Below are 15,880 nucleotides of genomic sequence, written 5' to 3' on the forward strand. Positions count from 1 at the left end.
ATCACCCTTCTGAAACCTGTAATTATTTTTTTTTGTACTGTAAGAACCAAATGATAGGGTTTTTTGGTCCAAAAGAGGAATTTTTTGTTTTGTATTTTTAATTTGTTCTGTATTTTTGGTTGACTTTATTCCTTAAAAGTAGGGGTTTTAAACTCTGTGTGTGTGTGTGTGTGTGTGTGTGTGTGTGTGTGTGTGTGTGTGTGTGAGTGATCAACCCTTCTGCCAGTCTAGGGAAGCCCCTGGATTCTTCAGAATACTGACTTTAATTGCATAAAATACATTGTATTATAAAAGAGACCAATTATATTAAAATATAGTTACTGACTTTTTATAGAAAGCAATTTCACAAACCCCTGGTAAAGAGAATGGTTTAATGCAGATATCTCAAGAATACTTCGTTTTAGTTCAGGTGAGAGTGCTTAGTACAACTCCTAGCACATAACAGGTGATAACCAAATGCTTACTGACATGATTGCCAGGAACCTCCTGCCTCATTCCATAAACGACTGTGAATCTTCATAAGCTTTCAGAGTAACTTCTTTTGTAGGGCCAAGAGTTCTCTTTAGCAAATCAAGCTAAGGGATGCCTGTCACAAGACTCAAGAATTACCATGCACAGAGAGGTACAAACCCAGTCCTCTATTTCCTTTTTGTTGCTTAGTCATACAGGTTGGGGGGATTTGGGTCCCTTGCCTGAAGTTCATGCTGTATTAACTCCTAAGGATGAAGGTTTATAGACTGAAAAGGGCTAAATACGGTGACTCCTCTCTCAACTACTCAGCTGACAGGAATGTGGTCCCCTCTCTCGGGTTCATGTTATATCATGTTAACAATTTTTCTTATACCTGTTTGCTCACAGTTCAGGCCTATTTTGCTCCATTACTACTTGACTAAGTCCTGGATCCAATTCAACCTAATCCAATACAATGGAAGCAGCATAGAACAGTAAAAAGAAAAGAGCTTCTCTTGTGGGGTAACTTGGGTTCAAGTCCTGTTTTCAAAACATTGCTAATGGGCCAGGAAAGAAGAAAAGGACCCACATGTTCAGAAATATCTAAAGCAGTTCTTTTTGTGGGACCACAGAATCGGAAACTGAGAGACTGCCCATAAATTGAGGAAGAGCCGAAGCAACTTATGTTATATGAATGTGATGGAATACTCTTGTGCTATTAGAAGTGAAGAGACAGTTTCAGAGAAACCTGGGAGGAATTGTATGAACTGATGCAGAGTGAAGGAAGCAGAACCAAAAGAAGAATTTGTATAATAGCAGTAACATTGTCAAGATAAAAATCTTTGAAAAACCTAGGAACTGATAAATGCAAGGACTGATCGTGACTGGTCTAAGAAGACTAACGATGAAGCATGCTCCCACTTCTGACAGAGAGGTGATGGACTTAGGTTACAGAATCACATACACACACACAAACATCCACAACTCTGTATACATGAGGACATTTATTTTCCTTTGAATATTTGTTACAAAAATTTTTTTCTTTCCTCTTTCAAAGTGGGCAGAGGAAAAATTATAATAATAGCTAGCATTTACATAGTTCTCAACATGTGCCAAACACTGTTCTAAGTATTTTATCATCATCATCTCATTTTATCCTTATGATAACCCCACAAGGTAGACTGTTATTATACCCATGTTACAGTTGAGGAAATTGAGGCAAACAGGTCAAGTGATTTGCCTAAGCTCATAAAACTAAGGAAATGTCTGAAACCAGATTTGAATTTGGGTCTTTCTGACTCCAGGCTCAGTACTCTGTCTGCAACATAATGAGCTGCCCCTAGATTCTGGAAACTAAAAAAAAAAAAAAAAAGACTTTTGTAAAATGAGAAAAAAAATAAAACCCAAATCCTGCTTTTAATGCTAATGCTTTGTGTGGGCTCAAATGTCACTTGACTTCTCTAGGACCCAGTTTCTTCAATAGTAAAATAAGCTTCCAGTCTTAGATTGGGGATTTTATTTTCTTATCCATGGGCATTTATTAAGTGCCTTCTCTGTGCAAGGCATGGTGCCAGGGGCTGGGGATACAAAGACAAAATGAAAAGTAGCTCCTTCCCTTGAAGAGCTTATATTTTACTGGGGGGATATAACATGTAAACAGAGAAGGAGAGACTGGATACTTCAGGGAAGGAGTGAGAGCAACATGTATGGAGAATGTGCTCCAGGCACGAGGGCCAGCTTATGAAAAAGCCAGGAGGTGAGAGATGAAATGCTAGAAGAGAACGGATAGAGATCAAAATCAAAGGAGAAGTGCAAGTAGTTACAGGTGAAAAATAATAATATAATTAATAGCATTTATATAGTATTTTAAGGTTTGTAAAATATTATTACAAATATTATTTTATCCTCACAACAATTCTGGGAGCCAGGTGCTATTATTATCTCCATTTTACAGATAAAGAAACTGAGGCTAAGTAATATGTCCAGGGTCACACAACTAATAACCCTGAAGCTTATGAATTTGAACGCAGGTCTTCCTGTCTCCAGGTCCACTGTATCACCTAGATCAGTGCTTCTTAAACAGTGGGTCACAACCCTATGTGGGGCAGTGATGAATCTGACAAGAGTAAAAGGTTTGTGAATGAGCAATAACCAAAAATTAATTCAAAATCAAACTCGTAATCAGTCCAAGGTGTTTCTGGCAGCTCTGGTCCATGTTGCATCGAACAACTTCACTGCAGCCTTGTTCTGAACATGAAGCATATTTTTGCTTTGCTTTGCCCTGCGTCTGGCCTCAAGCCATGAAAAGCGAACATATACTGCCAAAACTCAACAGGGGGTTGAGAGTGGAAAAAGTTTAAGAAGCCCTGACTAAATGACTCTAATATGTCATTGGCACTCATTCCTTTCATTTGGGTACACATCACACATATAATTATTACGTGTATTATAGGCATATAATTATTACATGTATTACAAGTATGTCTCACAATGATTAAGCATTCAGGACAGCTGACAATGTACTAATCAATGGACATGCTGAAGAGCTCAGTGACTACTGGTCATTGAGGGGTGCTGTTTACACTTGCCACCTAATTTATACAAAGTAACATGGAAGAAAGGACTAAAATTTCTCACCTTGATCATTCCAAGACTCTCACTACAACCTCCAAAGGAGACAAAGTAGTTCAGTGGAGAGTCAACATATTTGGGTTCAAATCCTGGCTTTGCTTTTTCCTACCTGGGTGACCAGGAGCAAATCACTTTAAGCTTCCAGGCTTGGGTTTCCTTATCTAAGGTGACCCCAAAGACCTCTAAGGCTGCTGGTCTTATTCTAAATTTGAAATGTCCACCACGGCACTTGACTCATAGAATGTTAGAATGCAGGAGAATGGAGAGGTTAGGGAGTCTAATGCCTTCATTTTATAGATGAAGAAGTTAAGACTTTGAGAAGAAAGTGATTCACCCAAGACCACAAGGCTAATTTGTGATACAGCAGGAAGAAATAACTACAGGTCACATTTCAGTAACATCTTGAGAGAATTTTGTCACAATCATCTGGCCTGATACCATGTAAAGTTTGCCATCTCTGTGGCTTACAACCTGTATGATCTTAGACAATCGATCAATCAATAGATCAATTAACAGCATTTGTTATATGCATGACAAGTGCTCAGGATACAACGTCAAGAATGAAACCAGTCCCTACCCTGGGAAAACTTAAGTTCATTTGATTTGAATCCTAGGATGTAAAAATTGCAACCTTTAGTAGCTCTGGGATGAGGAACCTGAGGTTGAAAAAAGTCAAAGATGCTTTTCCATGGTCACATAGCTTGGAAATGTCAGAACCAGGATTCCAGCCTAGGTATCCTGATGCCAGTTGCAATACTCTTGATGCTGTGGAGTCAGAGGATGTGTCAATGTGTCCTGTGAATGTCACTTACCACTTGGTGACCTTGGGCAGGTCACCTTGAAATCCCTGGTCCTCATTTTCCTCCTCTATAAAATGAGGGGACTGGACTGAAGGATCCTTCCAGTTTTATGCTTTCTCCACTATATAGGCTAGGGAACGTTCTCAGGTGAAAACTCATCATTTGTTGTTTTATGGGGTTTAACGATAGCTCACAGAAGGGAAAGCTCTTTGAAAAAAACCATCTGTGGAGGAAGTAGAAAATGACTGAAAACGAGCAGGGGTCACACGCGCTTAGTGCAAAGGAGTCTTCCAGGATAAAAAGACCCTTCGTTAGATCTCGTGACAGGGGCTTCACCAATACCTTTGGAACTCTTTTAGAATGGCTCCACCCTGCAGTGCCAACGCAGCCAGCCACATCACACCTGCTGCTTAACTAAATATCATTCCAAGGCCAGTTAAAAATAGGGAGCTCCTGGGGAAGGTAGACAGGTGACCTGAGTGAAATGACATCTTCCTAATGAGGCTGAGACAGATAGGCACATTGACAAATTTAAGTGAATTAGCCTGGGAAGACACTTGAAGGGCTGTATAAATGTTATTTAAAAAAAAGACTTCAAAGATATAGATGGGGAATAGAGGACAAGAAGCAAATGAGAGGAAAAATGGTGGAATTCTCTCCGCCCCATAAGGAAATGATTTTCTGAAAAGGTGGGGGTAGTCAAGCACTGTGACTAAAGTGAGTGCCCAGTCATTGGAGGTCTTCAAGCCAAGGATGCTCCTCTACCTCTGGAAGGACGGGGGACTGTAGAACGGATTGTGTTCAGGGATGGACAGGACCAGATGGTGCCCGAGGACCTTGCCAACTCTGAGAATTCGGGGAGTCTTGAATAGGAGGCTCCCCTCATCAGCGGAAGGATTTAAGCGGAGGCTGGATATCTGCAGTCAGGCAATGCTTTGGTGGGGATTTCTGCACAGGAGGTGACCAAGGTCCCTTCCAGCCTTAAGATGTCTCCTGTTCTTTACCTCTACAGGGAAAGGGGACAGAAACCGGGAGAGGGACTCATTTAAAGAGGCGCGGAAAAGGTGAGGGTTTTACTCTCCTCCCGAGAGTGGGGGAGGAAAAAGGGGAGGATGGATGGAGGAGAAGCAAAGAAGGCTCCGAAAAGGCCCGGCGCTCTGGCACGTGGCAGCGGGGATCCCTGCCCAGCCGACCCGGCCCTCCCTCGCGGGGATGCTGCGGCTCCCCCTGCGGGGCGCGGAGAGCGAGGCGCCCCGGAGGGACTGGGCGACTTTAAGAGGAGCCCCGCCCCTGAGTGACGTCAGGCCAAGCCGACTCCGGAATTGGCCGTGGCCCCGGAGGGCGGGCGAGGGCGGGGGAGGGGCGGGGGGATCCGGCGGGGCCGGGCCGGAGGGAGGGAGGCCGGAGATCGGCTCCGCTGCTGCCCGCTGTTGCTACCGCTGCCGCCGCTGAAGATGTGGAGCCGCGGGCGGCGGCCCCTCCTCGCCCAGCCCGGGGGGTCCCGGCTGCTGCTGGTGCTGCTGCCGCCGCTGCTGCTCCTGCTGCCGTGCCCGGCGCGCCTGGCGCACATCAAGAAGGCGGGGGCCACGGCCACGGCCACGGCCCCGGCCCCGGCCCCCTGGGCCCCCGCCGAGCCCGGCGCGCCGCAGGAGTCCGAGCCCGGCCCGGAGCCCGAGCGCGCCGGCCCCTTCGGGAGCTACTACCACGAGGCAGAGCTGGGCGCGGAGCTGGCGGCGGCTGCGCGGCCCGGCCTGGGCCGCCTCTACAGCCTGGGCCGCTCGCTGGAGGGCCGGCCGCTGTGGGTGCTGCGCCTGACGGCGGGCCTGGGGGGCCAGGGCCGCGAGCAGGACCCCGCGGCCGTCGGGCCGGACCCCGGGCCGCGCATCCCCGGGCGGCCGCAGGTCAAGCTCGTGGGCAACATGCACGGCGACGAGACGGTGTCGCGGCAGGTGCTGGTGTACCTGGCGCGGGAGCTGGCGGCGGGCTACGCGCGGGGGGACCCCCGCCTCGTGCGGCTGCTCAACACCACCGACGTCCACCTGCTGCCCAGCCTCAACCCCGACGGCTTCGAGCGCGCCCAGGAGGGCCGCTGCGACCCCGCGCCCGCCGACTCCCGCACGGGCCGCTACAACAGCCGTGGCCACGACCTCAACCGCAGCTTCCCCGACCAATTCGGCACCGGCGACCCCCCGGCGCTGGACGAGGTGCCAGAGGTGCGCGCCGTCATGGACTGGATCCGCAGCAACAAGTGAGGACGCGCCCCCGGGGAGCAGGGGACCCTCGCCGGCCTCAGTCCCTTCCTCTGTCCTAGGGGAACGGGGCCACAGGGCTCCCGGAGCCCCGTCCAGGGAGAATGATGGATGGGCGAGGGGAGGCAGGAATGTTGGGGATGTGCAGGGAAAGGTGCCGTCGGGGTGTCCTGCTGAGGGAGGTCGTGGGAGGGAGAGCGATGCGTGGGGTGGTGGGAGAGATGGTCTGGGTGCCCTGGTGGGGGCAGCCGTAAGGGGGGCTGTGCGACACCCCCTTATTAGCGAGTGGGAGGGGTAGAGGTGAGGCACCCCTCTCTTGCTGGGCCTCTTCTTGCGTCCTTTGTGCCTTTTCAAACCCAAGTGGCAGGGACCAAAGCAGGGAGACTGCCTGGGGTGGTAGAAAGGTGTCCCAAGGGCCACAGGACTAAAAACAGCGTGACGTTGATTCAGTCCCTTTATCTCTCCGGACTCTCTCTTCATTTCTCTGTAGAAGGAGAAACTAGATCAAAATTCCTTCCAGCTCTAACATCCTGTGGTTCCTCATTACCCATATTCTCCCCCGTCATCTTGGAAGGTGGACAAGCAGAATCCTTTTCTGACCCAGCTGTGTCTGGGTCATCCTGCAGCTGAGCCTGGTTCTTTAGCCAGCTGGGTTATAGATACAGAAACATGGCACCGTTCAGGGAACTATATGTGGCTGGTAGGTTCTGAAACTTCTAAAGTTTCCTGGACCTCGATGAGATAAAGAGAGGAAAACCACACTTAGCACAGTGCCTGCCACGTAGTAGGCTCTTAATAAATGTTTATTGATTGACCGGTTGATTAATAAGGTCTTAGACACCTGGAAGCAAATTTGGAGGCTATCTGGGCCTCATTTTACAGATGTGGAAACTGAGGCCCAGATAGGTGAAGCTAACTGGTGAAGTGGGTAAAGTTTTGGGCATGAATTCAGAGATAACAGCCTCAGACACTTACTTAGGGTGAGCCTGGGCAAGTCATTTCTGTTTGCTTCAAATTTACTCAGTTGTAAAATGGGAATAAAAATCCCCCACCTTCCAGGGTTGTTGTGAGAACCAAATGAGTGGATAACTGTAAAGTGTTTAGTACATCGCGTATATACTTTGATGTCCCCTTCTCTCCTGACTCCAAATCTGGGACTCCCTCCAATCCCCTTGAACACATACTTATTGGTGCTTAGGGAGACTTTCCCGCAAAGCTCCTGTTTGCCCAGGATTACTTGGATATGGTCTCTAGACCTCTTCATAGGAAATATGACCTTTGGATACATTGTTACAGTCTTTGCAAAGGATAAGCATTATCTCATTGCTAGGAGTGATAACAATAATAGAATTGTAGCACTTTAAAAAAAGTATTTGATTCTCTCTCTCTCTCTCTCTCTCTCACACACACACACACACACACACACACACACTCTCACACACACACACACACACACACACACACAAACACAAACACAAACACACCCACACCCCTGACATAACAGCGTTTCTCTTAATCCAAGTTTACCTTGAGGTCACCCTGCAATCTTCATCTTGGACCTAGAACCCTGATCTAGGACTGGTACCCAATTATCCCCCCCTGATTGGGTGGTGCTTGAACTACCCTGATGGCAGAGAGGAATTATCTGGCACGTTGGTCAGCCAGGCAGAGAAGACAGCATAGGGCTCAGACAGTTAGAAATGACATGCCAAAGGTCATCCAGTTGCAGAATTAGCACTTGATTCTGCCTAGGCAGCTTTGTAAGCCCAGCCCCTTTTTCCACCAGACTTTGGTGTTGTTTCAACGACAAGCAGAGATCTAAAAGATTTTGCCTTCAATATGAGAAGGAAGTGGGATTTGTGGGGGGGGGGAAATCCTGTAGGATTAGCAAGCAGCCTATCTTATTGTTTGCTTGCCTGGCTCATTTTGTGGTATAAATGACACTTTCACCTAATTAGGCTTACTTCTGGGAAAACAGTAGCTATGTTTATTTAAGTGGGGTTATGCTTCACTCCATCTTCCTTGTGTATACATTAATAATATACTTTGAAATAAAAATATATTAAATTAACTTTGAAAAAAATGTGGAAAAATTAGATTTGCTGGATTGTTTATTCCCCTTGACCTTCTGTGCAGAGTAACAGAATTAAAGGTTTAAGCTTAGAAGGTATCCCAGAGGCCATCTTGTCTAAGCCTCTCATTTGACAGATGAGGAAACTGAGTCCCAGTAGGGTGAGGTGATTTGTTTAAAGATACATTGGTCATACATAAATGACAGACACAGGCTATGAGCCCAGGTTCCTTAATCTCCAGATTTAGCACACTTTGCTGCAATGAATATAGCAAAGCTGATTGAAATGAATTCTTTGTGACAAATACAGAGTACACTGTTACTATGTGCTGTGTAGATGACCTGAAACTATGATGATTCACATTTTTTTAAAAAATTACTTTTTAGTTCTTTTGTTTTTATATTACATTCATTCCTTTTATTTCCCTTGCCCAGAGAACCATGTTTTGTATCAAAGAACACAAAAGAAAAATAGTCATCTAACCAAGGCTGGACATGCAGTATATTCAGTATTCCAGATCCATAGTCCCCTACCTTTGCAAAGAATGAAGGGAGATATAGTTCCTCGTCTCCTCTTTAGAGCCAATTTTATTAACTAAATTATTGACCAATTCAAAAATTGACTAAATTATAATTTAGTGTTTGGTTTATAATGTGTTGTCTGCAATTTAAATGTGAGATATTGGAGAACAGCGAGTGTCTCAGTTTTTCTGTTTGTATTTCTAGTTGTTGGCACGTATTGAGTGCCTAATAAAGGTTTTTTCATTTATTCATTTTTTACGTCATTTACATTGTTATAATCAGCTAATTCTCTTGTCTGTCATCCTCAAAAAGCAAGTATTTATTAATCAGTTAATAAACATTTTAAGTGCCTACTGTGTGCCAGGCAATGTTCTAAATGTGGGGATCAAAGGAAAGATAAAAACAAGGTCCCTGCCATGTTTCTAAAATGCTTTATTTAAGGTTTGCAAAGCACTTTCCTCATGCCATCCCTGGGAGGAGTAGGTACTATAAATGTCATCATCCCCTCTTTAGGGAGAAGAATATGGAAGACATAGAGATGTTAGATCTCTTACCTAGTAAGAGCTAGTAAGTTTCTGAAGTTGGATAGTTGAGCAAAACAGATGTCCACGGTGGCTGGGCACAAAAAAAAAGTGACTAATTCCACACCTTGCATCCTTTGCTTTTCTGTCAGCAAACTTTGGCATCAGACTCCTGGAATCATATTTGGCCACAGCATTGATCAAAATTCTTAAGGCTTTCAACTTTGTTTGCCCTTGCAATGTTGTTATTATTGTACATTTTGGTCTTCTGGTTCTACTCATCTGAGTCTGCATCAGTTCATACAAATCTTCCCAGATTTCTCAGAAACCTCCCATTCTCGCATTCAGGTGTCATAATTTTTTCTTCCCACTCTGTGTAATTATAATGGCCAAACTTGTCCCTGAAAGAGAGATGAGAAGTGAGGGAAGTGTGCCTCCCTCCCTTCTGTGCAACCGCGGCAGCAGCAGGGGTGGGGGGGCGGGGGCAGGGACAGGGGCTGATGGTTGAAGTATTGATGATAGCATCAGATTTAGTGAGTTTGTTGCTTTGCTGAACTGCTTTTTTTGTTTTTTGTAACAAGGGCTAGTTTTGGTTGGAGGAGAAGGTTATATTCAGAAATGAAGGGGATATAAAAAACAAAAGATACCAATAAAAAGTAAACATTTTAAAAAAGAGAGGAATTATTATAGTTTGAGACTCTCCTCATAGGAACTTGTATATTATATGTGCCTGAAATGATCACAAATAATTCATTTGAATCAGTTTCCTGTTATTTGCCATGATAAAGAAGAAAATGTGCTAGATTTGGTTCAATTTCTGGCTCTTTTTACTTGTTACCTATCTGTGTGAATTTTCCTCAGTTTCCTCTAAGGAGGTAGGATTCATTTGACCTCCAGGGTTCCTCCTAGTTCTAAAGCTATAATCCCAGTAACATAAATGACCTTGATCAAGTCACTGCCTCCTGCACTTCCATTTCTTCTCCTGTGAAACAAAGAGGAGACTGAATCATATAACTTCTTCAGTCCCAGCTCCAGATCTGTGTACCTGTGATGCCAGGTCACTTTATTTAGACCTTGAGCGATCCACCTAAAGTCAGAGCTGCCTCCATCTCTCTTAGCTGCTATTCTGAAGTAGGTGAGAAACACACCTATAACACTCTAAAGGCATTTTTTTAAGTGTACAAACAGTTATAAATTGATAGCCCATTTCATTTTGAAAGTCCTGATAGAGAGAGCACTGGAAGATCTAAAGATGTAAGTTGTTTGTGGCCAACCCTGGAACAGTAAAAAGCTGGTGGTGGGATTAAACAGTCAGAGAGAACCAGCATCATGTTAGAGTTATCTCCAGGGGAAGCCAAACTTACTTTACATTAATTTAGTGTGTACTTAAACTCTCCCAATAGACCAGAAGCCCTGTGAAGTCTGGAGCTATTTTCTTTTTGCCTTTATAACTTTTGGACCTTTATATACCTAGCATGCTTGCCAGGTACTCATCTGGTACCTAAAACTACATACCGGATGCTATCCTACATGCTAGGTACTAAGTATTTAGGTACAGTACCTTAATAAATACGTGTTGATTGATCTTAGTACTACTATTAGCACTATGACTACTGCCACCACCTAGTTAACATGTATGCCTCCTATGTCTCACTGAGTGGTACAATAGAGAGAGCACCAGGCCTGAAGTCGGAAAGACTCATCTTCCTGAATTTAGATGCTTACTAACTGTGACCATGGGCAAGTCACTTAACCCTATTTGCTTCAGTTTCTTCATGTAAAATGAGCTGGAGAAGGAAATGGCAAATCACCACAGTGTCGTTGCTAAGAAAACCCTAAATGAGGTCACAAAGAGTCAGACATGACTGAAAAATGACTAAACAGCAACTCCTATGTTCCAGTAATTATGCTAAGCACTTTACAAATATCTCATTGGATGCAACAACCTTGGGAGGTAGTTGCTGTTATCCCCATTTTAGAAGTGAGGAAGATGAGACACAGACTTGCCCAAGGTCACATGCTCTGTGTGTGTCTGCGTCTGCCTGCATTTGAACTCAGGTCCAGGGCTCGACTACCATAAACTCTTTAACTTACACCACTTTGTGGCTTGACTCTAGTCAGCATGGTGTAGTGGGGGCTCAGTTTTCTCATCTATAAAATGAGGGGGTTGGGCTAGCTATTCTATCTCAACCCTATAATCTTCTCTTTCCCTCAAAATCAGTCATTCTTAGACTGTTCTGTGAAATAGAGCCATGATAGACTTAATTATTTTAAAGCAAATTTTCTTCTGTGTCCCCAGTGAGAGAGAATGTGGCACGCATGGGGTCCAGATCATTGCTGATAATTGCAGGAAGGCAAGACTTAGAAAATATATTTTAGCGGAGAGGAGAGGGAAATGTTGTTTAGTGAAAGGCCTGTGGAAGGTGAATCAGCAGGCTCAAACCATGCTTTTGTGTTTGGCCTTTGGTGTTGCTTCATTTGTGAATGGGATGGTTTGCTTAAGTTCCTCAGAAAAGCAGAAATATCTAAGCTACGAGCAGCCGACTTATCTCCCACTGTTTTTTGTGGATGCTGCCGGAAATAACCTCTTTTATCCAGGTAGCCAATCAGAAAAACAGGGCTTGCAAAGAGAGCGGCTCTGAGAGGGACTCTGTCAAAGTGCAAAGCCTTTGATGTTCACCATTGTCCTTCTTTGTAAGTGGGGCCTCCAGTGGGTCTCAGATTTTGGTTGTAAGCCCTCTCAACTCTGGCTTCCTTTTTGGAAATGTGACATTGGCCTATGTGTGTTTACAGCATGATGGGGGATTGAGTCAGAACACATCCTGTTTTTAAATGTGTTTCCCCTTGCACAAGCCTGCTTTAATAAATGGCCCTTGATGTCGTTAAAATCCTACATTTCCCTTGGCTGCTACTTTCTCTAAATTGATACGGGTCCGGAATTAGAGGAGTGCGAAGTGAAATTCTTCCCCATATAAAGAGTCCTCTGTAACCTTAGTTTATGTTAGTTTTCCATTTAAGCATGGGGCTACTGTCTGCCTCCCTCATCGGTTCATGCTTCGAGGTGCCCCTGGGTTGCTATTTTTGTCTCATTCACTCCTTTATTTCTTATTTTGTTTATGTATGTTTGTTTGAGGGAAGGTTTTATGGAAGTCATTTGGTTTTTATACCAGTCATTTCTGGATATATTCCTCAGTTTCATGGAACTTTCTTTTATAATAAAGAACCCTTAAGTCAGACCAACTGAATAAGTAGCTCCATCTGACAGTATATGAAAGGTCTTTTACCTCTGGAATGAAAGCGGGGTGGAAGGTTTTCCTCCTTTCTTCTCCAAAGTGAGCATTGTCTGTTGTGGTTCCTCAAGGTTATAGCTTGTCCCTGGGTTCTTGTAGGTCAGTTCAGCAGAGTGCAAGCTCTGGTCACTTCCACAAGCTGAATAGGCAAAAGTTTGGAATGCATATCTGTCATCCATGGACCAGCCTTGCAAAGGTTAGAGAGGCAGTGTGTGTCATGGAGCAAAGAGCACACTGCTCGCCTCTGGAGTCATGGGACTCTAATAGCATCATTATCTTAGATTTAGAGCTGGAAGAGGTCACCAAAGTCAGTCCACTCTTATTACAGATGAGGAAACTGAGGCCCTGAGGAGTTAAGTGACCAGCTCAAAGTCATGCAGGTCCCCTGCCTCCAAATCCAGAACTCTTTCTACTGTGCTATGCTTCCTCCCAGGACAGGGAAACCTGGGGTCCAATCCTTACTCCCCTACTTATTTAAGTCTCTTATCCTCATGATACTTCAGTTTCCTCACCTAAAAGGGGAGCTTGGATTAAATGACCTCTCGGGTCCCATCCAGCTCTTATGACACAGGATTGGCTAGCTGGCAGGTTTTTGTTCAGTTTTTTTTCTGGTCACAGGAGCTGATCAGAATTCTCTCCTGAGGCACTGAGAGAGCCTGAGCTCTGTCTGGAAGCAGGTGGGATAGGGCAGATTCATGGCTCCACGAAGCATGGAAGCAGGTCTTTGGGTAGTTTTCCATTGTCAAGTGTAAACAGAAATGACTGTGCCATAGGATTTAAACTGCTAATGCTTCCTCTGTTTTTGACTTTCTGTGCTTCTGGGCAGCTCATTAATGGTTCATGTATTTCAGATGGGGTGTGTATTTACAGAGTGTTTAAGCTGTCAGGTATTGATCTTGAAAGCCAAATGACAAAAGTTGCTGTGAAATTTTTCTGTGTTTGTTCTTTTTTGTTATCATTGTTGCAATTCAGTGTTTGAATGGTTTCCTTTCCTTTTTTTTTTTTTCTTGTTTTGAAGTTTTGTGCTTTCGGGAAACCTACATGGTGGCTCTGTGGTGGCCAGCTACCCTTTTGACGATTCTCCTCAGCACAAGACCAGTGGAATCTATAGCAGGACTGATGACGATGAGGTCTTCAAATACTTGGCCAGATCCTATGCCTCGAAACACCCGATCATGAAAACTGGTGATCCCCACTGTCCTTCCGACGAAGACGAGACTTTCAAAGATGGGATCACCAACGGAGCCCATTGGTATGATGTAGAAGGTAGGACATGGCTCCCGTCCGCCTTTTGTTTTAGTGGCTTTGGGGGTGGGGGGGAAGGAAGGAGGCTCAAGACCTGAGATACCTTGCTTCTAAGAGTTGTTCAGTAGTCTACCTCCCCTCCACAAATGCTGGGAAGCCCAATACCTTCAACCAAAAATGGCTAATGGCTTCCTGAGCAGGTTTTAAAGACACCAGGGTCATCGTGTTGAAGTATGACTTTTTCTAATGCTTTCCACTTCTGGATTTATCTATGGTGCAGTCCCTGAGGTTTTGACTTAGTTTTTCATTGGGTGAGTTAATGGTGTTCTGCCTTTCACAGCCTCTTCCCTTGTTGTCTCCCACTTCTGGCTCCAACCTTTAACTTTGGTTATCATGTAACTTTCCCACTTGCCCTGTGGTATGTCTCCAACCCATTTATATTTATGTAATATATAGAATTTGTTAAAAAAAAAACCCAACACATTTTTAAGGGTAAGGGGCATGAAATAAAGATTCCGTTTCATAGAAAATCATCTCTCTATGTTCTGCTATGTATATGAGAATGTGCTTTTTTTGTATGTTTAACTAACAAGTAAAAAATAAAATTATTTTTAAAAATATTTATTAATTAGCCATTTTCCCATAACAATCAGAAATGATTTCTGACCCTTTATCCTTGTGATGAAACCATAGACCTTTTCATGTTGTGGAAGCAAACTAGACTTTTTTAATAATATTTTTATAGCACCTTCAAGTTAACTTATTTTATCTTCACAGTAACCGTGGGAAGTAGGTTCTTGCAAATGAGGAAACTGCGGCAAACAGAGGTTAAATGGCTTAGCCAAGGTTGCACAGCTACTCATTGTCAGAGGCTAGATTCAAACTCAGGTCTTTCAGACTTCCCTTCACTCCCTAGCTACCTCTTTTTTAAGACAAAATTTTAAATTTTAAAATATTCTCTTTTTAGCGCTTGCCTCATGTTTTACAAAAACCTAAGTCTTGTCCAAAGAGAGGGGCATTGGAAGTTGTTAGTTGCTTAATTCAGAAGAGAATTGATGTAGCCATCTCACAGTGTTGGAATGAAAACTTTTTAAAAAATTACAAAAGCTTTGGAGATAGTTTCCAATTGGGTGGTTAGCAATGAATATTTGGGCTTTTACAAAGTTGCAAAGATGCTTTTAAGTTCAAAGATGTAGTTTGATTATGACCTTGGTTAAATCACTGGGCCTTGATTTCCTCATCTGTAGAATGGGAGCAGCCCCTCCAGTTAGACTAGAAGACCTGTGGTCCCTTTCAGTTCTAGACCTCTGATGCTAACAGTTAGATGATTATTATTTTTTTCTTTTGTAAAAAAAAAAAATCTATTGTTAACCTTTTTAAAAAACTGCTTTTGGTTAATTAGCTTACTTATTCATTAACTATCTACTGAAGAAGTAAAAACTTCAGTCATGTTTATTTTCCTCCCTGATTGTAGCTGTCTCCACATTTGTGTTAACTCATTTTTCTGGCTTATCATTGGCTTAGCCACTACAGCAACCTTGACCTGATTTCCCTGGTGGTAAAAGCCATGATGGTTTCTTCATGGGCAAGTTAGTTCATTGTGCTTATCTTCTGTGGGACCCAGTCTGAGCTGGAGCTTGTGACACTGATTGGCTTCAAACCAGGATATCCTGGAGCTACTGGGACAGGCCACAGTGATGTGGTTCAGATACGTAGTCTGCCTTATCGCTGTCTAATTCCTTTCATGTTTTAACGCTTGCCCAGAATTACTACTGGGAAGTTAACCACCAGCTCAGTGGCACTAGCTTTTGATTTTCAGGCACTGATTGGTCAGGGTCTTTTGAGAGGCAGAAAAGGGCAGGTTTGGTAAAACCCAAGACCACCTGTTACTCAGGGTTATATTTGGATTTTACCAGCATGAAGTTTTCTTGAAAGGGAGCTGTAGCCACAGTAGGGGTCATGAGGATGAGTTATTGGGTATATGTGTGTGTGGGGGGGGTCCAGTTCTGTGATCTCTTTTTTAAAAATAAGTTTTTATTGATGTCATTTTTGCATTGTCATAATTTGCCCCTTCCCTATGTAATCAATAGTATTTTAAAAA

The 15,880-nt window shown here is 43.9% G+C and overlaps 1 protein-coding gene across 1 annotated transcript in view; it reads left to right on the forward strand.

Annotated features, from left to right (window-relative positions):
* Nucleotides 1-5,268: 5,268 nt before the first annotated feature.
* The window catches only part of CPD (carboxypeptidase D), a 73,205-nt gene continuing 62,593 nt past the window's right edge, over nt 5,269-15,880 (forward strand). The window contains exons 1-2 of the mRNA XM_072639872.1: nt 5,269-6,129; nt 13,553-13,800. Of these exons, the coding sequence (XP_072495973.1) occupies nt 5,336-6,129; nt 13,553-13,800 (1,042 nt within the window). The 5' untranslated portion in view covers nt 5,269-5,335. The remainder of the gene's footprint in view (nt 6,130-13,552; nt 13,801-15,880) is intronic.

Source organism: Notamacropus eugenii, chromosome 2 (genome assembly GCF_028372415.1).
Source record: "Notamacropus eugenii isolate mMacEug1 chromosome 2, mMacEug1.pri_v2, whole genome shotgun sequence".
NCBI classification, from domain to species: Eukaryota; Metazoa; Chordata; class Mammalia; order Diprotodontia; family Macropodidae; genus Notamacropus; species Notamacropus eugenii.